Genomic DNA, 27,031 nt, shown 5'->3' with positions numbered 1-27,031 from the left:
GTAGGAAATTTTTTGAAATTACTACTTTCCCCAACAGTGGCATCCGAGCCTAGGTTTTATGGTTTGATGTTATTTGCACGAGTAGAACACAAGTGAGTTGTGGGCGATATAAGTCATACTGCTTACCAGCATGTCATACTTTGGTTCAGCGGTATTGTTGGATGAAGCGGCCCGGACCGACATTACGCGTACGCTTACGCGAGACTGGTTCTACCGCCGTGCTTTGCACACAGGTGGCTGGCGGGTGTCATTTTCTCCAACTTTAGTTGAACCGAGTGTGGCTACGCCCGGTCCTTGCGAAGGTTAAAACAGCACCAACTTGACAAACTATCGTTGTGGTTTTGATGCGTAGGTAAGATTGGTTCTTGCTTAAGCCCGTAGCAGCCACGTAAAACTTGCAACAAACAATGTAGAGGACGTCTAACTTGTTTTTGCAGGGCATGTTGTGATGTGATATGGTCAAGGCATGATGCTAAATTTTATTGTATGAGATGACCATGTTTTGTAACCGAGTTATCGGCAACTGGCAGGAGCCATATGGTTGTCGCTTTATTGTATGCAATGCAATCACCCTGTAATGCTTTACTTTATCACTAAGCGATAGCGATAGTCGTAGAAGCATAAGATTGGCGAGACGACAACGATGCTACGATGGAGATCAAGGTGTCGCGCCGGTGACGATGGTGATCATGACGGTGCTTCGGAGATGGAGATCACAAGCACAAGATGATGATGGCCATATCATATCACTTATATTGATTGCATGTGATGTTTATCTTTTATGCATCTTATCTTGATTTGATTGACGGTAGCATTATAAGATGATCTCTCACTAAATTTCAAGATAAAAGTGTTCTCCCTGAGTATGCACCGTTGCCAAAGTTCGTCGTGCCCATAAACCACGTGATGATCGGGTGTGATAAGCTCTACGTCCATCTACAACGGGTGCAAGCCAGTTTTGCACATGCAGAATACTCAGGTTAAACTTGACGAGCCTAGCATATGCAGATATGGCCTCGGAACACTGAGACCGAAAGGTCGAGCGTGAATCATATAGTAGATATGATCAACATAGCAATGTTCACCATTGAAAACTACTCCATTTCACGTGATGATCGGTTATGGTTTAGTTGATTTGGATCACGTGATCACTTAGATGATTAGAGGGATGTCTATCTAAGTGGGAGTTCTTAAGTAATATGATTAATTGAACTTAAATTTATCATGAACTTAGTCCCTGATAGTATCTTGCTTGTTTATGTTAATTGTAGATAGGTGGCCCGTGTTGTTGTTCCGTTGAATTTTAATGCGTTCCTTGAGAAAGCAAAGTTGAAAGATGATGGTAGCAATTACACGGACTGGGTCCATAACTTGAGGATTATCCTCATTGCTGCATAGAAGAGTTACGTCCTGGAAGCACCGCTGGGTGCCAGGCCTGCTGCTGATGCAACTGACGACGTTAAGAACGTCTGGCAGAGCAAAGCTGATGACTACTCGATAGTTCAATGTGCCATGCTTTACGGCTTAGAACCGGGACTTCAACGATGTTTTGAACGTCATGGGGCATATGAGATGTTCCAGGAGTTGAAGTTAATATTCCAGCAGAATGCCCGGATTGAGAGATATGAAGTCTCCAATAAATTCTATAGCTGCAAGATGGAGGAGAATAGTTCTGTCAGTGAGCATATACTCAAGATGTCTGGGTATTGTAATCACTTGATTCAACTGGGAGTTAATCTTCCAGATGATAGCGTCATTGATAGAATTCTCCAATCACTTCCACCAAGCTACAAGAGCTTCGTGATGAACTATAATATGCAAGGGATGGATAAGACAATTCCCGAGCTCTTCGCAATGCTAAAGGCCGCGGAGGTTGAAATCAAAAAGGAACATCAAGTGTTGATGGTCAACAAGACCACTAGCTTCAAGAAAAAGGGCAAAGGGAAGAAGAAGGGAAACTTCAAGAAGAACAGCAAGCAAGTTGCTGCTCAGGAGAAGAAACCCAAGTCTGGACCTAAGCTTGAAACTGAGTGCTTCTACTGCAAGCAGACTGGTCACTGGAAGCGGAACTACCCCAAGTATTTAGCGGATAAGAAGGATGGCAAGGTGAACAAAGGTATATGTGATATACATGTTATTGATGTGTACCTTACTAGAGCTCGCAGTAGCACCTGGGTATTTGATACTGGTTCTGTTGCTAATATTTGCAACTCGAAACAGGGACTACGGATTAAGCGAACACTGGCAAAGGACGAGGTGACAATGCGCGTGGGAAATGGTTCCAAAGTCGATGTGATCGCGGTCGGCACGCTACCTCTACATCTACCTTCGGGATTAGTATTAGACCTAAATAATTGTTATTTGGTGCCAGCGTTGAGCATGAACATTATATCTGGATCTTGTTTGATGCGAGACGGTTATTCATTTAAATCAGAGAATAATGGTTGTTCTATTTATATGAGTAATATCTTTTATGGTCATGCACCCTTGAAGAGGTTTCTATTTTTGATGAATCTCGATAGTAGTGATACACATATTCATAATGTTGAAGCCAAAAGATGCAGAGTTGATAATGATAGTGCAACTTATTTGTGGCACTGCCGTTTAGGTCATATCGGTGTAAAGCGCATGAAGAAACTCCATACTGATGGACTTTTGGAACCACTTGATTATGAATCACTTGGTACTTGCGAACCGTGCCTCATGGGCAAGATGACTAAAACGCCGTTCTCCGACACTATGGAGAGAGCAGCAGATTTGTTGGAAATCATACATACAGATGTATGTGGTCCGATGAATGTTGAGGCTCGTGGCGGATATCATTATTTTCTCACCTTCACAGATGATTTAAGCAGATATGGGTATATCTACTTAATGAAGTATAAGTCTGAAACATTTGAAAAGTTCAAAGAATTTCAGAGTGAAGTTGAAAATCATCGTAACAAGAAAATAAAGTTTCTACGATCTGATCGTGGAGGAGAATATTTGAGTTACGAGTTTGGTCTACATTTGAAACAATGCGGAATAGTTTCGCAGCTCACGCCACCCGGAACACCACAACGTAATGGTGTGTCCGAACGTCGTAATCGTACTTTACTTGATATGGTGCGATCTATGATGTCTCTTACAGATTTACCGCTATCGTTTTGGGGTTATGCTTTAGAGACGGCCGCATTCACATTAAATAGGGCACCATCAAAATCCGTTGAGACGACGCCTTATGCAAGAAACCAAAGTTGTCGTTTCTTAAAGTTTGGGGCTGTGATGCTTATGTGAAAAAGCTTCAACCTGATAAGCTCGAACCCAAATCGGAGAAATGTGTCTTCATAGGATACCCAAAGGAGACTGTTGGGTACACCTTCTATCATAGATCCAAAGCCAAGACATTCGTTGCTAAAAATGGATCCTTTCTAGAGAAGGAGTTTCTCTCGAAAGAAGTGAGTGGGAGGAAAGTAGAACTTGATGAGGTAATTGTACCTGCTCCCTTATTGGAAAATAGCACATCGCAGGAACCGGTTTCTGTGACGTCTGAACCAATTAGTGAGGAAGTTAATGATGATGATCATAGAACTTCAGATCAAGTTACTACAGAACCTCGTAGATTAACTAGAGTAAGATCCGCACCAGAGTGGTACGGTAATCCTGTTCTGGAAGTCATGCTACTAGATCATGATGAACCTACGAACTATGAAGAAGCGATGGTGAGCCCAGATTCCGCGAAATGGCTTGAAGCCATGAAATCTGAGATGGGATCCATGTATGAGAACAAAGTGTGGACTTTGGTTGACTTGCCCGATGATCGGCAAGCAATTGAGAATAAATGGATCTTCAAGAAGAAGACTGACGCTGACGGTAATGTTACTGTCTACAAAGCTCGACTTGTTGCAAAAGGTTTTTGACAAGTTCAAGGGATTGACTAAGATGAGACCTTCTCACCCGTAGCGATGCTTAAGTCTGTCCGAATCATGTTAGCAATTGCCGCATTTTATGATTATGAAATTTGGCAAATGGATGTCAAAGCTGCATTCCTGAATGGATTTCTGGAAGAAGAGTTGTATATGATGCAACCAGAATGTTTTATCGATCCAAAGGGAGCTAACAAAGTGTGCAAGCTCCAGCGATCCATTTATGGACTGGTGCAAGCCTCTCGGAGTTGGAATAAACGCTTTGATAGTGTGATCAAAGCATTTGGTTTTATACAGACTTTTGGAGAAGCCTGTATTTACAAGAAAGTGAGTGGGAGCTCTGTAGCATTTATGATATTATATGGGGATGACATATTACTAATTGGAAATGATATAGAATTTCTGGATAGCATAAAGGGATACTTGAATAAGAGTTTTTCAATGAAAGACCTCGGTGAAGCTGCTTACATATTAGGCATTAAGATCTATAGAGATAGATCAAGATGCTTAATTGGACTTTCACAAAGCACATACCTTGACAAAGTTTTGAAGAAGTTCAAAATGGATCAAGCAAAGAAAGGGTTCTTGCCTGTGTTACAAGGTGTGAAGTTGAGTAAGACTCAATGCCCGACCACTGCAGAAGATAGAGAGAAAATGAAAGATGTTCCCTATGCTTCAGCCATAGGCTCTATCATGTATGCAATGCTGTGTACCAGACCTGATGTGTGCCTTGCTATAAGTTTAGCAGGGAGGTACCAAAGTAATCCAGGAGTGGATCACTGGACAGCGGTCAAGAACATCCTGAAATACCTGAAAAGGACTAAGGATATGTTTCTCATTTATGGAGGTGACAAAGAGCTCATCGTAAATGGTTATGTTGATGCAAGCTTTGACACTGATCCGGACGATTCAAAATCGCAAACCGGATACGTGTTTACATTAAACGGTGGAGCTGTCAGTTGGTGCAGTTCTAAACAAAGCGTCGTGGCGGGATCTACGTGTGAAGCGGAATACATAGCTGCTTCGGAAGCAGCAAATGAAGGAGTCTGGATGAAGGAGTTCATATCCAATCTAGGTGTCATACCTAGTGCATCGGGTCCAATGAAAATCTTTTGTGACAATACTGGTGCAATTGCCCTGGCAAAGGAATCCAGATTTCATAAGAGAACCAACACATCAAGAGACGCTTCAATTCCATCCGGGATCTAGTCCAGGTGGGAGACATAGAGAATTGCAAGATACATACGGATCTGAATGTAGCAGACCCGTTGACTAAGCCTCTTCCACGAGCAAAACATGATCAGCACCAAGGCTCCATGGGTGTTAGAATCATTACTGTGTAATCTAGATTATTGACTCTAGTGCAAGTGGGAGACTGAAGGAAATATGCCCTAGAGGCAATAATAAAGTTATTATTTATTTCCTTATACCATGATAAATGTTTATTATTCATGCTAGAATTGTATTAACCGGAAACATAATACATGTGTGAATACATAGACAAACAAAGTGTCACTAGTATGCCTCTACTTGACTAGCTCGTTAATCAAAGATGGTTATGTTTCCTAACCATGAACAAAGAGTTGTTATTTGATTAACGGGATCACATCATTAGTTGAATGATCTGATTGACATGACCCATTCCATTAGCTTAGCACTCGATCGTTTAGTATGTTGCTATTGCTTTCTTCATGACTTATACATGTTCCTATAACTATGAGATTATGCAACTCCCGTTTGCCAGAGGAACACTTTGTGTGCTACCAAACGTCACAACGTAACTGGGTGATTATAAAGGTGCTCTACAGGTGTCTCCAAAGGTACATGTTGGGTTGGCATATTTTGAGATTATGATTTGTCACTCCGATTGTCGGAGAGGTATCTTTGGGCCCTCTCGGTAATGCACATCACATAAGCCTTGCAAGCATTTCAACTAATGAGTTAGTTGTGAGATGATGTATTACGGAACGAGTAAAGAGACTTGCCGGTAACGAGATTGAACTAGGTATTGAGATACCGACGATCGAATCTCAGGCAAATAACATACCGATGACAAAGGGAACAACGTATGTTGTTATGCGGTCTGACCGATAAAGATCTTTGTAGAATATGTAGGAACCAATATGAGCATCCAGGTTCCGCTATTGGTTATTCACCGGAGACATGTCTCGGTCATGTCTACATTGTTCTCGAACCGTAGGGTCCGCATGCTTAACGCTACGATGACAGTTTCATTATGAGTTTATGTATTTTGATGTAGCGAAGGTTGTTCGGAGTCCCAGATGTAATCACGAACATGACGAGGAGTCTTGAAATGGTCGAGACATAAAGATCGATATATTGGATGACTATATTCGGACACCGGAAGTGTTCCGGGTGATTTCGTAGAAAACCGGAGTGCCGGAGGGGTTACCGGAACCCCCGGGGAAGTATTGGGCCTTAGTGGGCCTGAGGGGAGAGAGAGGGCAGCAGCCCAGGAGGTGGCGCCCCCCCATAGGGAGTCCGAATTGGACTAGGGAGGGGGGGCGCGGCCCCTCTTCCCCTCTCCCTCTCCCTCTCCCTCTCTTTCCTTCCCCCTCTCTCTTCCTAGTTGGACTAGGAAAGGGGAGTCCTACTCCCACTAGGAGGAGGACTCCCCCCTCCCTTTGGCGCGCCCCATAGGGCCGGCCGGCCTCCCCCTTGCTCCTTTATATACGGGGACAAGGGGGCACCCTAGAACACACAAGTTGATCTTCATGATCGTTCCTTAGCCGTGTGCGGTGCCCCCCTCCACGATATTACACCTCGGTCATATTGTAGCGGTGCTTAGGCGAAGCCCTACGACGGTTGAACATCAAGATCGTCACCACGCCGTCGTGCTGACAGAACTCCTCCCCGAAGCTTTGCTGGATCGGAGCCTGGGGAGCGTCATCGAGCTGAACGTGTGCCAAGAACTCGGAGGTGCCGAAGTAACGGTGCTTGGATCGGTTGAACCGGGAAGACGTACGACTACTTCCTCTATGTTGCGTCAACGCTTCCGCTTCGGTCTACGAGGGTACGTAGACAACACTCTCCCCTCTCGTTGCTATGCATCACCATTATCTTGCGTGTGCATAGGAATTTTTTTGAAATTACTGCGTTCCCCAACATCTGCTACCTTTCAAAGATGCATGATGGCTATATTTTCTGACTTTTGTGAAAAGATATGTGAGGTTTTCATGGACGATTTCTCCGTTTATGGATCCTCTTTTGATGATTGCTTGAGCAACCTTGATCGAGTTTTGCAGAGATGTGAAGAAACTAATCTTGTTCTGAATTGGGAGAAATGCCACTTTATGGTTAATGAAGGTATTGTCTTGGGGCATAAAATTTCTGAAAGAGGTATTGAAGTTGACAAGGCTAAAGTTGATGCTATTGAAAAGATGCCATGTCCCAAGGACATTAAAGGTATAAGAAGCTTCCTCGGTCATGCTGGTTTTTATAGGAGGTTCATTAAGGACTTCTCAAAAATTTCTCGGCCTCTGACTAATCTATTACAAAAAGATATTCCTTTTGTCTTTGATGATGATTGTGTAGAAGCATTTGAAATACTTAAGAAAGCATTGATTTCTGCACCTATTGTTCAGCCACCTGATTGGAATTTACCCTTTGAAATTATGTGTGATACTAGTGATTATGCTGTAGGTGTTGTTCTAGGGCAAAGAGTTGATAGGAAATTAAATTTTATTCAATATGCTAGTAAAACTCTAGACAATGCCCAAAGAAATTATGCTACTACTGAAAAGGAATTCTTAGCAGTTGTTTTTGCTTGTGATAAGTTCAGACCTTATATTGTTGATTCTAAAGTAACTATTCACACTGATCATGCTGCTATTAAATATCTTATGGAAAAGAAAGATGCTAAACCTAGACTTATTAGATGGGTTCTCCTGCTACAAGAATTTGATTTACATATTATTGATAGAAAGGGAGCTGAGAACCCCGTTGCAGACAACTTGTCTAGGTTAGAGAATGTTCTTGATGACCCACTACCTATTGATGATAGCTTTCCTGATGAACAATTAAATGTCATAAATGCTTCTCGAACGGCTCCATGGTATGCTGATTATGCTAATTATATTGTTGCTAAATTTATACCACCTAGTTTCACATACCAGCAAAAGAAAAAGTTCTTCTATAATTTGAGACATTACTTTTGGGATGACCCACATCTTTATAAAGGAGTAGATGGTATTATTAGACGTTGTGTACCTGAGCATGAATAGGAACAGATCCTATGCAAGTGTCACCCCGAGGCTTATGGAGGACACCATGCTGGAGATAGAACTGCACACAAGGTATTACAATCCGGTTTTTATTGGCCTACTCTCTTCAAGGATGCCTGTAAGTTTGTCTTGTTTTGTGATGAATGTCAAGAATTGGTAATATTAGTAGACATCAAGAAATTCCTATGAATTATTCACTTGTTATTGAACCATTTGATGTTTGGGGCTTTGATTATATGGGACCCTTTCCTTCCTCTAACGGGTATACACATATTTTAATTGTTGTTGATTACGTTACTAAGTGGGTAGAAGCTATTCCAACTAGTAGTGCTGATCATAAAACTTCTATTAAGATGCTTAAAGAAGTTTTCCCCCCAAGGTTTGGAGTCCCTAGATATTTAATGACTGATGGTGGTTCACATTTTATTCATGGTGCCTTTCGTAAAATGCTTGCTAAGTATGACATTAATCATATAATTGCATCTCCTTATCACCCACAGTCTAGTGCTCAAGTAGAATTGAGTAACAGAGAGCTCAAATTAATTTTGCAAAAGACTGTTAATAGATCTAGAAAGAATTGGTCCAAGAAACTTGATGATGCATTATGGGCCTATAGAACTGCATATAAAAATCCTATGGGTATGTCTCCGTATAAAATGGTTTATGGTAAAGCATGTCATTTACCTCTTGAGCTAGAACATAAGACATATTGGGCCATTAAAGAGCTCAATTATGATTTTAAACTTGCTGGAGAGAAGAGGCTTTTTGACATTAGCTCACTTGATGAATGGAGAACCCAGGCTTATGAAAATGCCAAATTGTTTAAAGAAAAAGTTAAAAGATGGCATGACAAAAGGATACAAAATCGTGAGTTTAATGTAGGTGATTATGTATTGTTATACAACTCTCGTTTAAGATTTCTTGCAGCCAAACTCCTCTCTAAATGGGAAGGTCCTTACGTTATCGAGGAGGTCTATCGTTCCAGTGCCATAAAAATCAACAACTTCGAAGGCACAAATCCGAGGGTGGTGAACGGTCAAAGAATCAAAAATTATATCTCAGGTAATCCTATAAATGTTGAAACTAATATCATTGAAACCGTAACCCCGGAGGAATACGTAAGGGACACTTGCCAAGACGTTTCAGACTCCGAAAAGGAATAGGTATGTGGTACGGTAAGTAAACCGACTCCAAAACAGTTCTAATGGCAATTTTTCTCCGTTTTGGAATATTTAGAAAAATAGGAAAATAAGAAGCAGACCGAAAAGGAAACGAGGCTTCCACGAGGGTGGATGGCGCGCCCTACCCCCTAGGCGCGCCCTACCCCCTGGGCGCGCCCCCTGCCTCGTGGGCACCTCGTGTGCTCTCCGGACTCCGTTTTCTTGCACGATACTTTTTTTGCTCGATAAAAATTCATTATATAATCTCCCGAAGGTTTTGACCACCGTATCATGCAAATATCACCTATCTTTGTTTCGAGCTATTTCTGCCGCAGATTAGAGCAAGATGTCTTCTCAAGAGTCAGTCGGGGAGAGTCGGGTGTCTCATCCGACACCAGGTCTAGGAGCAAACATCGATGCCTATCACTTTGGGCCATCAACGGAGGAAGAGATGGAAGCTGACTTGAAAAGGATAGGTGCCATGGAGGAGGATCAAGAAGTTACTTATCGTTTTCGGGCAGGACTTACGATGGGGGAACCACAAAGCTCAGCTATTCCAAACTCGGTTATCCCTTCCAATGTTAGATTTCTTTCTTATGAAAATATGAAAAAGAGTGTTACTTGTTCTCCCACAGCTATGCAACATCCTTGGGTGAAAGGTGCTTTAGCCGTCACTGGCAAGCTTCGTGAGGATATAATGAACCTCAAGCAGCAAGTTAATAAGCTCGAGGAAGAGAATCGTATCCTAAGGGGCATCATCGCCAAGAATATCACGTCATCACCCCCAAAGAAGGAGACATAATCACATGGGTATGGGCACTCCCCTTGGCAACTGCCAAGCTTGGGGGAGTGCCCCGGTATCGTATCACCATCACTTTTATCTTTACCATTTTTCTTAGTTTGATCATTTTGATAATATCTTGATCTAGCAGAATAAAGTTTTAGTATGATCTAGTTGTGAGTTTTGCTTTATGATCCTTCTATGTAATCGAGTCCGTGAGCTATATATAATAAAGATTAGTGTTGAGTCAAGGGCTTGATGATTTTGCTATGATCTTGAGGGAATAAAATAAAAGAGAAGAAATAAAAAAGAAATAAAGAGATCATATGGATCTTATGGAAAGTAATGAGCTCACATATAAAGAGTATGATGAATAAAAGTTGTTGAGAGTTGACAAACATAGTTTTGGTCATCGTTGCAATGAATAGGAAGTAATAAAGAAAGAGAGGTTCACATATAAATATACGATCTTGGACATCTTTTATGATTGTGAGCACTCATTAAAGTATGACATGCTAAGAGTTGACGTTGGACAAGGAAGACAACGCAATGGGTTATGTTTTCTTACATCTGAGATAAATTATATTGTCATGGATCGTCCAACATGTTGAGCTTGCCTTTCCCTCTCATGCTAGCCAATTTCTTTGCACCAAGTAGAGACACTACTTGTGCTTCCAAATATCCGTAAACCCATTTTGCCTTGAGAGTCCACCATACCTACCTATGGATTGAGTAAGATCCTTCATGTAAGTTGTCATCGGTGCAAGCAATAAAAATTGCTCTCTAAATATGTATGACTTATTAGTGCGGAGAAAATAAGCTTTATACAATCTTGTGATATGGAAGAAATAAAAGTGACGGACTGCATAATAAAGGTCCAAATCAAAAGTGGCAATATAAAGTGACGTTCTTTTGCATTAAGATTTTGTGCATCCAACCATAAAAGCGCATGACAGCCTCTTCTTCCCTCTGCGAAGGGCCTATCTTTTACTTTTATCTTCTACCTTACATAAGAGTCATGGTGATCTTCACCTTTCCTTTTTATATTTTATCCTTTGGCAAGCACAATATGTTGGAAAGATCGTGATATATATATATATAGCTAATTGGATGTGAGTCTTCATGAACTATTATTGTTGACATTACCCTTGAGGTAAAATGTTGGAAGGCAAAAGTATAAGCCCCCATCTTTCTCTGTGTCCGATTAAAACTTCATACCCATAAATATTGCGTGAGTGTTAGCAATTGTGAAAGACTAAAAGATGGTTGAGTATGTGGACTTGCTGAAAAGCTCTTATATTGACTCTTTCCTATGTTATGATAAATTGCAATTTCCTCAATGACTGAGATTAGAGTTTGTTGGTTCTCAATGAAGTTTATGATTCATACTTGAAATTGTGATTGAATTGTTACTTTAGCATAAGAGATCATATGACAATATCTATATATATATGTTGCTGTTATAAGAATGATCATGATGCCCTCATGTCCGTATTTAATTTTTATCGACACCTCTATCTCTAAACATGTGGACATATTTTTCGATTTCGGCTTTCGCTTGAGGACAAGCGAGGTCTAAGCTTGGGGGAGTTTACACGTCCATTTTGCATCATGCTTTTATAACGATATTTATTGCATTATGGGCTGTTATTACACACTATGTCACAATACTTATGCCTATTCTCTCTTATTTTACAAGGTTTACATGAAGAGGGAGAATGCGGCAGCTCGGATTCTGGGATGGAAAAGGAGAAAATATTAGAGACCTATTCTGCACAGCTCCAAAAGTCCTGAAACTTCACGGGAGTTATTTCCCGAATATATAAAAAATACCGAGCGCAAGAAGTACCAGAGGGGGGCCACCCACCAGCCACGAGGGTGGGGGGCGCACCCTATCCCCCTGGGCGCGCCCCCATGCCTCGTGGGCCCCCTGGTGGCCCTCCGATGCCCATCTTCTGCTATATGGAGTCTTTCGTCGAGGAAAAAATCATAAGCAAGCTTTCGGGACGAGACTTCGCCGCCACGAGGCGGAACCAATCTAGGGCTCCGGCAGAGCTGTTCTGCCGGGGGAACTTCCCTCCGGGAGGGGGAAATCATCACCAGCGATCCTCTCATTGGGAGGGGTTCAATCTCCATCAACATCTTCACCAGCACCATCTCATCTCAAACCCTAGTTCATCTCTTGTATCCAATCTTTGTATCCAAACCTCAGATTGGTACCTGTGGGTTGCTAGTAGTGTTGATTACTCCTTGTAGTTGATGCTAGTTGGTTTACTTGGTGGAAGATTATATGTTCAGATCCATTATGCATATTAATACCCCTCTGATTATGAACATGAATATGCTTTGTGAGTAGTTATGTTTGTTCCTGAGGACATGGGAGAAGTCTTGCTATTAGTAGTCGTGTGAATTTGGTATTCGTTCGATATTTTGATGAGATGTATGTTGTCATCCCTCTAGTGGTGTCATGTGAACATAGACTACATGACACTTCACCATTGTTTGGGCCTAGAGGGAGGCATTGGGAAGTAATAAGTAGATGATGGGTTGCTAGAGTGACAGAAGCTTAAACCCTAGTTTATACATTGCTTCGTAAGGGGCTGATTTGGATCCATATGTTTCATGCTATGGTTAGGTTTACCTTAATACTTCTGTTGTATTTGCGGATGCTTGCAATGGGGGTTAATCATAAGTGGGATGCTTGTCCAAGTAAGGACAACACCCAAGCACCGGTCCACCCACATATCAAATTATCAAAGTACCGAACGCGAATCATATGATCGTGATGAAAACTAGCTTGACGATAATTCCTATGTGTCCTCAGGAGCGCTTTCCTTCATATAAGAGTTTGTCCAGGCTTGTCCTTTGCTACAAAAAGGATTGGGTCATCTTGCTGCACTTTATTTACACTTGTTACTCGTTACCAATTACCTTATCACAAAACTATCTGTTACCGATAATTTCAGTGCTTGAGAATACCTTGTCGAAAACCGCTTATCATTTCCTTCTGCTCCTCGTTGGGTTCAACACTCTTACTTATCGAAAGGACTACGATAGATCCCCTATACTTGTGGGTCATCACAAACCAATGACACAGGTATTTTTATGAGTTCAAGCCTCTCATGAAGGAGATAACAACCCTACGTCTCGTGCTCCGGAGAGACTTTCTCTATTTTTGTATGATCGTGGAATTACAGTGAGTGTGTGAGAGAGTTTTTAGAGAGGGAGAGGGATGGAAGAATACATCCTTGCCCGTCTAAGTGGTGAGGGGTGGCTTGTAAAGAGCGGGCCACCCCCTGACCTCCTAAGTGGAACCATTGTTTCAGCCCACTATAGAAGGTAACTAACGTATTAAAACATTTGTAACATCGTGTCATCATGAGACCCGGGCATGCTAAAGTAAATGTGTCAAATCTAGAGGTCTTGGTGATGCAACTTCTTTAAGAATGATGGTGGGCTTCCTAACACGGTCCTGATATTGCCCTTGTAGAGCTTTTGGGCAGTTCTTCCATTTGCAATGCATGTAATCAAGAGATCCGAGCAAACCTGACCAGCCTCCGGATTTGGATATTGCTAAGAGCCTTTTGATGTCTGTGTCAGTTGGTTCTCAAGTACCGAGGTTCAAACACCTCGGCCATCACAGTAGCAAAGCTGATAATGGCATCTCCGCGTGTGCTTTTAGACATCAAGAGGTACTCGTCCCACGAACATGCGTTTGTGCCATATGCAAGAATCTGCAATACAATCGTGCACTTCTGGTAACCCAACTTCCTACATCCTTCTTCAAGATGAAATAGTCATCTTATGATTAGGCGCCATTGTAGAGGCGATTGAAAAGATTTTTTCGATCCGAAAGCACCGATCCGCGAATAGGGCATGAGGAGAAAAGTAGTCGTCCATCAGCGTCAAATGCCCCCATGCCCTGTTCCGATCAACACTCGATGACCCTTAATCGATACCTTGAAATTGGGAACATGCTCTTCTGCACGCTCCGCGTCTGCAAGGACTGCCTACATCATCGTTGTTTGATCTGCAATCCTTCTCATCAGACGAGTCATAAGACTACTCATTGTAGTGCTCGTTCATGTACTCCATGTCCGAATCCATTGCTTCAAAGAAGCTACGAAATATTTAGCACGGCCATTTCACCAAACACTTGTTGGGCATGGTGACACCCGCAGGGGCCGATGGTACCTGTGCGACAAATGGACGAGAGGTGCAGACCAGCGGCGTTGGCAAAGCGGCATGACGACCGGGTGGAGCGACAGAGGACGCGGAGGTCTGGGAAGGGCTTGGCAAGCAGCTAGGATGGTAGAGTGACATCGGCGATGGCAAGTGAGGAAGCTGATGCACAGAAAGAGAGAAAGGATGGAGATGCGAGTCCGGGTGTGGTTTTGGATGGCCGGGGTGTAGGATTCCTACACGAGAGCAGTCTAGACTCCTGCAAAGCCCTCTAGTTTGCTTCCGTTTTATGAAAAACCAGACAAGCAAACTAGTCTACAGACCCATGCGAGAGACAAATTGCGTCCGGACAACATGTCCAGACGATCTGTGAGCGATTTAAGGGTCACTTTGGAGATGACCTTGGTCTCTTTCGCGGCGAACCAGCGGCTCATCATAGGAAATAGGGCAACTCCAATGCGCTGACGCAAACGGACGCTGATTTTGTCCATTTTTTGTCCATTTAGGTTGGCGTTTTGGGGGTGTCTGCCCCCGTCCGCGTATGGATGGTCAGTGCGTCCAATGGGTCGACACATTTTCGTCCACGCGGCCGATCTGCCACCACATTTTTGCTACTTATTTCACATACATATCAAAACATCGGCCAAAGTTCACATAATTCATATCCAAGTAAAAGTATCATAGTTATTACAACCAAATAAAAATCTCATAGTTTACAAGCAGTCATCTTTTACGATCATGCTGTGCATGATCACACAAGCAGTCATCACCTCCCACAACATCTTGGTGCTCCAAATTCTAGTAGGATACCGAACGATGGCCAATCGAGATTGAAGAACACCAAAAGCACGCTCCACATCCTTCCTAGCACGCTCTTGTGCTTGGGCAAATCTCTGTCTCTTCTCTCATATCGGGTTGGGGATTGTCTTCACAAGAGTAGTCCACTGAGGATAGATACCATCAACTAGGTAGTATCCTTTGTTGTAGTGGTGGCCATTGATCTCAACATTGACCTTTGGGCAGTTACCTTCTGCAAGCCTTCCGAACACTGAAGAACGCTGAAGCACGTCAATAACATTGTGCGAGTCGACCATGCCAAAAAAGAGTGTCAAATCCAAAGATCTTGCGAAGCCACAACCTATAGTATGACAGTCCACGCTTTCACATGGCTCTTATATTTCCAATGCCAAGCAGATGGACAGTTCTTCCACTTTTAGTGCATACAATCTATGCTACCAAGCATCCCCAGAAGCCCCTATCTACATTGATCGCCAACAGTCGGGTTGTATCTACATCAGTTGGCTCTCTCAAGTACTCCGGGCCAAACAACACTACCACAGCCTTGCAAAACCTGTACATGGATTCTAGGCATGTGGACTCACTCATGCGAACATACTCATCAATCATATCACTAGGTATTCGGTATGCAAGCATCCAAATAGCTGCAGTGCATTTCTGATAAGAGGAGAAGCCAACCTTTCCCAAGGGCATCCTCCTTGCATACGGAATAATCATCGTACGCCACCCCCTCCCGAATATGATTGAACACATGTCTAGCTATCCGGAAGCGGCGCCAGAATAGCTTGTATTTGAAAAGTGGGGAAGAGGACTTGAAGTAGTCTTCCCAGAGTAGGGAATGACCGCTCTGTCTCTCTATTCGGATTCAACGCTGGAGCTGGCCTAGGATCGAGCCCTAAACATCGGCTGATGCCTAGCAATGTGGTCATGGACGACCAAAATAGCAACCAAAAACTCCTCATCATCCGGAGATGAATCATCCAAATCGCAAAATGAAGTTGTTGAAAAAGTATTCGTCTCCACTATCCATTTGTACCTTGCGGGCGAAACGTCGAACACCTTGTGGGCGAAACGTCGAACACCTTGCGGGCATGGTTGAAGAAGCAGGTCAGTGAAGAGCCCACGCCTCTCCTAGACCAGGCAGCAAGCCTGTCGGTGTGGAGGCGACTGTGGCGTTAAACGCCGAACGAGGAAGACGGGCTTGGAGCGTTGTAGGCGGTGGCGGAGGCGAGAGGGGTGGCGTGGTCGTGGGAGGGGGGGGTGCTACAACGGCGGCGAAAACAGGCCCGGCTTGCCTGCAAGAGTGGCTGTTGGGATCAGCGTGTTGCTGGGTGAGGTTTGTAGGTGCAGGCGGCGGCCTGGGCAGCGTCCAACCGGCCGGAACTGGGCGACGACAGCGAGGGTGGTGTGGCCGGGTGTATTGGCTGTGGACGGGAGAGGAGGGGCATGTCTAATGTGCCACCGACTGGCGGGTCAGGGGGGAAAACAAGGGCGGGCATCGCGCGCGTCCACACCGACGCAAACCCGGCCCAAATTTAAACCAGAAACGGGTCACGCACGGACAAGAAGCAGACGCGTTGGACCGTGGTTTGTGTCCGTTTTGATCCAAACGGACGTGAGCGGACAGAATGCGTCGGCGCGTTGGAGGCTCTTAGTCCTTGGGGTGCATCATCAGTTCGACTGACAGCAACCACCTCAACTCAGGTATGGCAATACTGTTCCACTAATTTTGTAGCATCGCGGCATTGCTCCTAGGGTTCTGGGATTCATACCGAAGCATTTTCTCACTAGTCGATGAGATGTGATCTCCACAAGGATTTGCAGTAATATCTCTTTCTCGTTTTTCATGCAGTGAATTCCTTGCACCCGAACAGGCTAAAAACTTCCTGGACTTCACTCACATTTTTATTTTTGCATCAAAATACTTGTTGCTTCTCTGCATGTGTTATGTTTGAATGGCAGCCCAGTGTCGAATTTTTAGTAGCTTCCTGATAAGATTGTAAAAACGGAAAATATAAATAAGTTTTTTCTTGTAAAATTACCCAGGTTTAACATGATATGAAGCCCCCAAATTGCACTAAAGGATACTGTATCGATTTGTAGCAAAGCTCCTGAATTCCTGATGATTGCAGAGTGGTTGACTATTCTGGTGAAGGAGATTTTGTTAAATAATACTTGTAACTAGACCATGTCGGCACGCATTACTGCGCCCGTCTATTTTTTTTACTCAAATGATTGTGATTTTTGTAAATATACGAGGCATAACAAGGAAGTAACTTGTAAAAAGGATTTCACCCCAATAGAAGAGTGGAACTAAAAAAACGATTTGTTTCATGATTCTTCATAAAGCTATAGTGCTCTTCACATTCTTTGTAAGAGTTTTTGCAGAATAGCAATTGAAAACATTAGTAAGAATTGTTTCAATCATAGCCTCATTTGGCCGTACATAGCCAGTGCTCTCATCTTCTTGTTGAGCTATATATATAATTTCTTCACTGATATATATCATCCTAAGCATAAAAAATGACATGTTACATGATCATCGCGTGGATATGCAAATTAAGTAGCTATTGCTTAGAAGAATAAATGAACTTGTTATACTGCATTCCTAAAATGTAATACATGATACTGTAATAAAAAAAATAGTCGCTTGCAGGAAATATCTGTAAAGACAGTCATAAGATGGATCTGGTACCAGAAAACTACAATCACTTGCAGGAAAGGGTCGGGTAGGTGTATTCCAGACGTAATAATCATTGAAGATACATACTCTAAAAGTCTGCAACCTGTAATAACACACCCGAGTTACACATTATGAAGGCGAAGTGCATAGGTTCAATCTGAACAAATGATTTCCCTGAAAGATAAACCGAGGAAAGTACTTGGAGTATGGACATAGGATTTATCTCTTAGCAATTCCTTTTCATATATAAAAGAGAAAAGTCCTTCATTGCGCTTTAGGACCTGCAGTAACCAAAAACTATTGAGCCGGCGGTGTCTATATTGATACTCGCCTGTTGGCCTAAGATGACATTAAATTGATCTATGAGTAACATCCAGATCGAATATTTATTTGAATAGACAAAGATATTATAGCCAGGAAAGTCTAATTTGTCAATGTCATGGAAATTTATATTAAGGCTAACCAATCATACGTCTCTGCATAATCTTACTTCAGATCAGCGATTTTGTCGTCGGAGCAGTGGCCCTGCCTGTCTAGCTCTATCTAGCGAGCAACAGAAGCTCGTCTAGGATTATAAGGAATCCAATGGCCAAAGACATCCAAAATTTCAAATCCGACAGCTAAAATCGCTGATAGCCTGAGAGGGCTGGATTAATACGCGGTTTTAATATGCTTCAGAAAATCAAAGGTATATATAAATACTTCATAGTTGGTTTTTTGTGTCTAGATTGACGTATTTTTCTGGTGTCTTGGAACAGTCCATGTGAAGATGTGTACATCGTATCAGCTAAAATTATTTGTACCACCCAGAAGACAAATAATACTTAATAGAGAACAAAAATAACATGTAATTAAACCGCAAGAAGTTACAAAAATAAAGCAGTCAATATGTGCAGGAATCTGTGCAATGTTTTGAAGGTAAATCTGCACTGAAGTGGAAATAGTGAAGCATTCCATGACCTCTCGGCAGATCAAAACCTATATTATCTTCCTTACACTCTTGCTTGGATTGGCATTTAGTTCAGCACCTACAGGGTTACAATCTACACTACTTCCGCAGATGATTCCTAAGCATTTGAAATTGAAGGAAGAAACATATGCATATAATTTGACCATATACACGCAGTAGCTTCTGAAGGGCCTTTTTTTTTGGCAAGAAAGCTGCTGAAGAGCCCATAGTTTTCTAAATCTCTAATAATAGGTAGGCATACAATTTACTTTTAAAAGCACACTTAAGCGACTATAGTAGTGCCTAGTAATAATATGTGGTACAGTACAGCCACAACAACTGATCTAGTATCATAATACGGATCAGGTATTGTCTACAGAACACAAAAAGGAATCAGAGTTAGTGTATCCTCGCAGAAGATCGTTGGACCAAAAGTGGAACTATTGTATTATAATATTAGAAGCAAAATACACATGACGCATTATCTGCAATACCCATGTGTCAGTTGCAGCGTCAGATCGCTAGTGGGAGGGGCTGACTGAGTCTTGCGGTGAGCGCCGCCGCTTAAAGTGGAGATCGACAAAAGAATACGCCGGTAGTGGCTGGGGAGGCCACGCACCATGACCGGCCGACACCTGGATCAATCGGCCCTCGGTTCACCCGCATCTAGCGCTTCCGCTTGATCCCCTCGAACTGGATTCCCTCGCGAGTGGCACGAGGCGGTCGCCCACTTCGCCTGAATTGAGCGGCCGTGGCATCCGCCTTGGTTAGGGTTAGCGAGCACACCAATCGCCCAAGACTGATCGGTTCGATGCTTTTTGGACCGCTCACGGAATGCTCCTTCGCTATGTGGGCTGTTTGGCCCAATTAACCAGATTAGTCAGAAAAAGTTACGGGAGTAGCTGCCCTCACCGAGATGCGGCTTGCGGGGACGGGAGCTTTGCATCCAACGGCTAGAGATGGCCATAATGTGAAATCAGACGGCTCCGAAGGCTGATACCGTGAGGGAGCTCCTAAGGTGCCCAGTTTTAATGTCTTATAATTGCAGTTGAAGGCGATGAGCCTGAGTCAATGAACTAAAGACTCTGACTCCTCTCTGAGAGTTTTTGCTCTAATGAAATGATTGCAATTTTCCTATACCATTACTGGTGATATCATCATGCAATACAACCCATATATAAAAGGTGAGCCAACGCCCCCTCCCATTGTTTTTTTTTATTTATATTTTTACCAGTAGCATTATTGTAAATTTCCTAGACTATGACCAGTGCCATTGCCATATACTCCCTCCGTTCCTAAATATTTGTCTTTTTAGAGATTCAAATGGACTACCACATACGAATGCATATAGACATATTTTAGAGTGTAGATTCACTCATTTTGCTCCGTATGTATCACTTGTTGAAATCTCTAGAAAGACAAATATTTAGGAATGGAGGAAGTAACTTATACGTAAAAGGTCAGCCAGTTGCCATTTCATTTTCTTTTTTCCATTTGTTTATATTTCTGTAACTTTGTTTAAGTGCAGGTCTTTCTTGTGTGCAGATTAGTATTAACACGTATCAATTCAAAACATTCGAAGGAAAAGAAGTATTGTGGGTATATGGCGACATTGCTTTTCTATATAAACACACATTGCAAGCAACTTGTTCCAGAGTTATACTTTACAGTTCGCTTATCTTTGCAGAATATATAAAAACGTCTCTATACAACTCTGTTCATCAAGAGGCCCAAGTTTCATCAGGTCTATTTTCCCTTCCTCATCATTTCCACAAACTCTTCATAGTCGATATTCCCATCCTGTGAGTTTAACAATGACAGGGGTTAAATATGTTCAGTTGGCACTAAAGTGGGACAAAATCGTTTCGAAAGAAAGATGAGGGGAAGAAAGCTCACTCTGTCTTTGTCAACTTCGTCCAATACTGCTTTAATATTTGCTTCATCACCCATTCCATACTCTGTCATGGCTTGTTCTAGTTCTTCTCTTGATATGTACCTACAGTTATTATTGTGCACATTGTCTATGATTAGTACCTGCTGACTGACGTTGTTCTCGGTGGATGGTGATAGTGAGCCACCAGCACACACACACACCCTCAATTTGGTAAGTCTGGTCCATAGCAAGCAGAAAATAATGCAAGAACGGCACAAATGAGTATTGTTAATTTTTATACATTCAATAGCACGATTGGTACTTAAATTGGCTTCACAAGTTTAGCGTTGGTTAATTGTATCCCCCTTAATTTATGGTGATGCATGCAAGATAAAGTATATTTATTGGTTAGCGAAATTAGAATTACCCGCTGTTATCTTTGTCAAAGTGTTGAAATGCGCGGAGCAAATCCTCCTCCTTTTCCACCTTATGTTTATTCATCATAGCAGTCAGGAATTCCGTGTAATCTATGCTGCCACTCTTGTCTACATCAACCTGAATCATAGCATGGTCAATGAAATCTTCATATACTTAGCTTATGGTGAAGGGTGAAACAAAAGAAAAATGATCTTACTGCTTCCATAAGCTTCTGAACCTCTGCCTCAGTAATCTTTGATCCTAACTTTGTTAAACCAATTTTCAGTTCTTCAACTGTGATGGTCCCACTCTTGTCTGTGTCCATGTTGTTGAACATCTGTTTCAGGCCCTTGATTTCCTCAGGTGACAGGTTCTCTGCAATTACCTTGAGATGAAATGCAAGAAGCAGCCTGTCAGCTCAATTATACCAAGATATAGTAGCAGCCATCTTTGTCAAGGACAATTCACCTTAAGCGCCAGTTGTTTTAGCTTGTTCATCGCCTTGAATTGCTTCATTCTTGACAGGACCGCGCTGTCGATAGGCCTGTCGGATGCACCGCCTTCTTTGAGCCATGGATGTTCTGCGCACGGACAAGCAGATTTATCGCAATGATGTAGTATAATCTATACAAATGCAGAAGAACTCTTCACTCATAACCAAACCCCAGATGGTGCACTTACCTAGGGCCTGTGCTGCCGTGATACGCCTCTTGGGATCTCTGTTTAACATTTGTCTGATAAGATCCTTTGCGCTTTCAGATATCGTCGGCCAGGGGCTGCTACTGAAATCAAGTTGACCCACCAGTATAGCATCAAATATGCCCTTCTCAGTTTCTGCTCAGATTTGCAAATTGCAAGATTTAGCCCTGTGATATGCACAATGTAGTATGTGTGTCTGAAGATGGATGGATACTTACCTGCCCAGAAAGGCGGTGAACCGCATAAGAGAATGTACAAGATCACTCCAGCGCTCCAGACATCGATTTCTCTCCCATAATTCCGATGCAGTACTTCTGGCGCCACATAGTATGCACTTCCCACAATGTCCTTGTACACCTTTCCTGCATTTTTTGAGGGGAAAAAATGCTATATATTTGTATCTTATATGCAATGTTGGACTGAATCGTCTATCTGAATTATCCTCTCCTCTGTTGCAACTTGCAACAATGCATTCTGCATTGATTTATGCTTGGATAATACTATATGTTCGTGTTGCATTGAGACTGTGCTGTAAATCATGTCATGTGTGGGAGTGGGATCATGGAAAAGTTTGTGGCATGGTGCTGGCTGACCTTCTTCGATGAAGACGGAGAGGCCGAAGTCGATGGCCTTGAGCGGGGCGTCGTCGGCGGGGCTGGCGAGCAGGAAGTTCTCGGGCTTGAGGTCCCGGTGCAGGACCCCCATGAAGTGGCAGACGTGGACGACGGTGAGGATGTCCCTGCAGACGGCGGCGGCCTGGCGCTCGGAGTAGCTCCCCTTGGCGGTGATGCGGTCGAAGAGCTCCCCGCCGGAGCAGAACTCCATGACGAGGTGCACGCTCTCGGCGTCCTCGAAGGCGCCCCGGAACTCGGCGATGTTGGGCTGGCCGCTGAGGTGCTGCAGGATGGTCACCTCCCGGCGCATGTCCTCCACGTCGGCGCGCCGCACCAGCTTGCGCTTGGACACCGACTTGCAGGCGTACTTGAGCCCCGTGGCGCGCTCCGTGCACAGGTACGTCGTCCCGAACTGCCCGCTCCCGAGCTTCCGCTCCAGGTTGTACAGCGCGCGCACGTCCGCCATGGGCCGCTGCAGCACCGGACCGATCTCGCCGACGGGCACCTTCCGGGACAGCGACCCGGACAGGAAGCTCGGCAGGGGCGGCCGGCCGGACGGCCTGGGCGGCGGCTGCGGCTTTGGGAACGTCGGACGCCGCGACGCCGTGGACGGCGGCCGCGGCGGCTTGCCGGTGCCGTACCCGGCGGGCGGCGGCTGCTCGCCGAACGACGGCGGCGGCCGCTCGAAGGACCCCGACGAGATGGGTATCTCGTACGTCTTGGTGAAGCAGTTGCCCATGGCTACAGTTTCCTCCCTCCTCCTCTCTCGCTCGCTCTCTCGGTCGCCCGTTCTTGGAGGAACCGAGAGCGAAAGGGATGGGGGTTTTGAAGCGGGGGTTATCCGCGGGACGGCGCGCCGGAGCTGTGCTTGGCGTGGGCGGATGGATGCCGGCGATGATGCCTGTCCCGTCCCCGCGTTCGCTTTTGGTCCGGGGTTTGAGCTTTATGCGCTGTTTGGTTCTCGTGGGAGGGAAAGAAAAGATTCAAAGGGAGGGGCTAATCAAGCCTCGGAATCACGCTATCTTATGCTCAGTGATTTCATTCGGCGTCGGTGAAGCAGAAACAACGGCGCGCAGCCGCTCTGTTTCGCCTTGCTCTGTTTTCTATCGAAGAAAACGCGTGGATCTCGATGTGGCCTTGATCGGATGATCGAGTTTGCAGAACCTTTGCCTTTTGTAGTGAAACCGAACTTCACTTTTCAGAGGTTTTGGGTTGATAACAAGTGGCCACGCATGGCACGTGGTAAATACTCCGAGTAGAACCTAGCATCCAAGAGCATCTTTCTCGTATCCCCAACTCATTAAGGTTCAAGTCCTAATACTCACATTCTTTCTAGATTTATTTTAAGATTTTCGACGATGCGCTTTCAGTGGGTGAAGACGTTTCCATCGACGACGAAGCGCCCACGGTGACTTCGTAAATTTCAAGATGATATGCCGGCTCGAAGGTGCTCATAAGAGTAGAGTGTGCATGTGTACGTTTATATGGGTGAGTGTATGGACAAAAGTATAAGCGGTTGCGTCTATACTGTGCTAAAAAAAGAGCATCCGTCCATTATCGGCCCAAAAGGATTGGGCAGTTGCCCGGTCATGATTTTCCTACCCAACTGGACCTGTCAAATTCAACCCAAATGTTCGGGTTGTCCGGCACTACCCATACCCAGCCCGTATGGGGACGGATACAGGGACGCCTGGATGCGCTCGCCACGTAGGTTGTGGCCCACTATGGCCCGCCACGACTCCATAACAACCCCATCCCCGTCGAACAAAACCCTAATTCTCAGTCCGCTCCGCTCTCACTTAGTTCCCTCCCCTTCACGTGCCCTTTCCTCTAACATGGCAAGCTCCGGCAGCGAGTTCAATCCCATCGACCGGGACGGCCTCATGAAGGAGGAGGGCTCCGGCAATGAGACGTCGGGCGACGAGGAGCTTGCGCTCTGCATTTCCATTGAGCAGTCCCGGGTGGACACTGGCAAGAGCTCAAGCTTCGCGCCATTTGCGTCGTCGCCAGTGGATCGCTGCGGCAGTGCGACCCAGCGCGGTGGCCCAGCCAACTGAAGTATGTCAGCCCTGACTTAGCTTTTCTAGTGGCTTTTTGGCGTTGAAATTTTTATGGATATGATGGATTTTGTATGATGACTAACTTGAAGAACAAATCTTCTCGTACTCTTGAGCCCCTCTTAATAGTGCGGAATCCGTATAACTCAAGAGCCGAACATGAAATCTATGCTTTATCACCTTCAAAACATATGTCTCGAGTCTCAATTTGGGATGGGAGGGAGGAGGGGTCGACAATCCTCGATACCTTTTGCATAAGGTGCTAAAACCTGATAATTCACTTAGCTAACACATCGGTTTATATAATTGTGTGTCATCAACACGAAATGTCATTAGGGGCCTACATGCACTTTCAGGAATATGATGACTTTTTTTTTGCGGGTGAGGAATATGATGACTTGACGACGATGGGAGACATACGTGGGCAGTGGGCTGGTCCGTGGGCTCAAATGCTCAGTCATGAGTGGGCTTTTGCTAAATCAATACATAATATTAGCCTTTTTTTTCTTCTGGAAATTATAGGTGGGCCGAGGCCCACCCTGCCTACATGCTAGGTCCGCCATGGCACCATCAAACTGCGAGAGCTATATCTCGCTTATAGCGAGACGGTAGGAACTCTCGCCAGAATCGCCTACAGTAATGGGCCGACCCATAATAGCATACTTAAAATAAAGAATGAATTCCGGCTTTTACCCCCTATTTTGACATTTTTGACACTAATTACTCCATTTAGCGAGTTTTCATCCGTTTTACCTCATTTAGCAAAACTGTTGCCATAATTTATCCCGTTTAAAATTTTGTGAGCGTTCTGATTTGTGTGTCACAATTGTCTGGTCCAGCTGGCATGCCACATCAGTAGTTTTTCCTAGCTATTTTTCTCACCGCTGAACCGGGCCGCACAGCTTCTCTTGACCGGCCCGGCCCGATGAAGGCCGCTCATGTCGTGTCCAACACACAGCGCTCGAGTCAGCCACTCGCCTCCAGTCGCTTCTCGCTTGTGTTGCTCACCCCCAGTTGATGCATCGCCCGTCCAAGCTTCCGCTGCACGCTCCCGCTGCACGCTCCCGCCAGGCTCGCTCGAAAATACATGATTTCATATTATATCAGTATATTTACACCACTTTAATCTGATCCACAAAGTCATGCATATATTTACATCACTTTAATCTGATCCACAGAATCATCCATACTTAAGGTTGTATATGATAATACTGAAGAAAAACATACATGATTTCAGATTATATCATTAACAATTTCTCCTGTAATTTATTCAATGGTAACATGTCATGCTAATCAAGTTCAGTCATCTCATCAGAATACTTCTTCAAACCTAACTACCAAGGGTGAGAAACTGGGAATGTGGTCATGCATATGGGAGTGGAGAAGACATGTCATATACCGGCTGCCACCCATTGCCTGCCGTTCGTCGGCTACGTCATCCTGCCCCATCCTAGCAAAGGAGGCAGTGGTTTGGGGCAGGATTGTGTGTGTGATTGGAAGGAATTAATACGAGTGATGTGTGCAGTGAATAATGGAGGCCAACATGATGCGGCCCAACTCGAGCGTTGTGCATTGGACATGAGCGACCTGATCTGGTGAGCTCATATCAGGCCGGACCGGTCGGGAGAAGCTACAAGGACACGTTCAGTAGGGAGAAAACCGTCAATCTGACGTGCTAGCTGGACCAGATAATTGGGATCCGCTGATGATAACACACACAAAAAAATTAAACAGGGTAAATTGTGGCAACAATTTCGCTAAATAGGGTAAAACGGATGAATTTACGTTAGATGGGGTAAATGCTGTCAAAATTTTCAAAATAGGAGGTAAAAACCGGAATTCACTCTAAAATAAATAGAGTAGAAAAAGCGAGCACTCATGGATGGATCCAGGATCTCCTGGTTGCTACGTAGCCCTGCTAGCCACTGAGGCATCGTCAGGTTGGTGTTATCTTTACTTCTAATGTCTGAGTTAACTGAATAATATGGTTTATTTTTGTCCCACCACTTTCAATCGTTTTTTCGCTGTGTTTTTTTCGTCTCCCTTCCCACCACCACTCTTCACGTTGGTTTATTTTTCTTTTTATTTTTTTAGCAAAGCAACACTTTCCTAATGTACAAAAAATCACGGACTAAACTTTTCTAATTTATTCAAATCAATCAATATCTCTTATTAATGCAATTTATTTTAGAAAACAAATAACATATTTTCTGGAAACAAATAACGAGTTTTCTGGAAACAAATAAACTCGTCATGAAAGCATTTATGTATATATTTAATTTGTTATCTATTTCATGATTTTTTGTCGTTCTTTTTCGTCACACCAACACCCTCGTCCAGGGGTTGTTTCATCCTATTTGACAAGCCAAGCAACCCTCATCCACGGGTTGTCGTTTCTTTTCATTCGACTCCCGCGCCCTTCGATTCTCCTCCGATTACTTTCCAATTTTTCTTTACATTCTTTCCCTTTCATCACCGAGAGGACAAAGAGGATATGAAAGAAAATCAGAATTGGGCTCGCTAACAAATGCATTACGTTGGTTGTACCCCGCCGGCCCCACCACCAAAACCTAACACCGCCTCGCCCCTGCTCACCCCGTGGCCGCCGCCACCCGCCTCCCTCAGCCTGACACCGCTCCCAAACGCCTTCCTCACCACGACCGACACCA

General features: G+C 44.0%; 1 protein-coding gene across 1 annotated transcript; it reads right to left on the bottom strand.

Annotated features, from left to right (window-relative positions):
• Positions 1-20,304: 20,304 nt before the first annotated feature.
• On the bottom strand, positions 20,305-23,236 carry LOC125539452 (calcium-dependent protein kinase 12-like). The gene is made up of 8 exons (XM_048702907.1): positions 22,285-23,236; positions 21,910-22,053; positions 21,674-21,826; positions 21,461-21,573; positions 21,210-21,377; positions 21,003-21,130; positions 20,599-20,698; positions 20,305-20,502 (listed from the first exon to the last, which is right to left on the bottom strand). Exons 1-8 carry the CDS (start codon positions 23,042-23,044, stop codon positions 20,449-20,451), a joined length of 1,620 nt encoding a protein of 539 aa, XP_048558864.1. The 5' UTR covers positions 23,045-23,236; the 3' UTR covers positions 20,305-20,448.
• Between the last annotated feature and the right edge of the window lie 3,795 nt (positions 23,237-27,031).

The sequence above is a fragment of the Triticum urartu genome, chromosome 2 (genome assembly GCF_003073215.2).
Source record: "Triticum urartu cultivar G1812 chromosome 2, Tu2.1, whole genome shotgun sequence".
Classification (NCBI taxonomy): Eukaryota; Viridiplantae; Streptophyta; class Magnoliopsida; order Poales; family Poaceae; genus Triticum; species Triticum urartu.
This window is presented reverse-complemented; position numbering and strand designations above follow the sequence as displayed.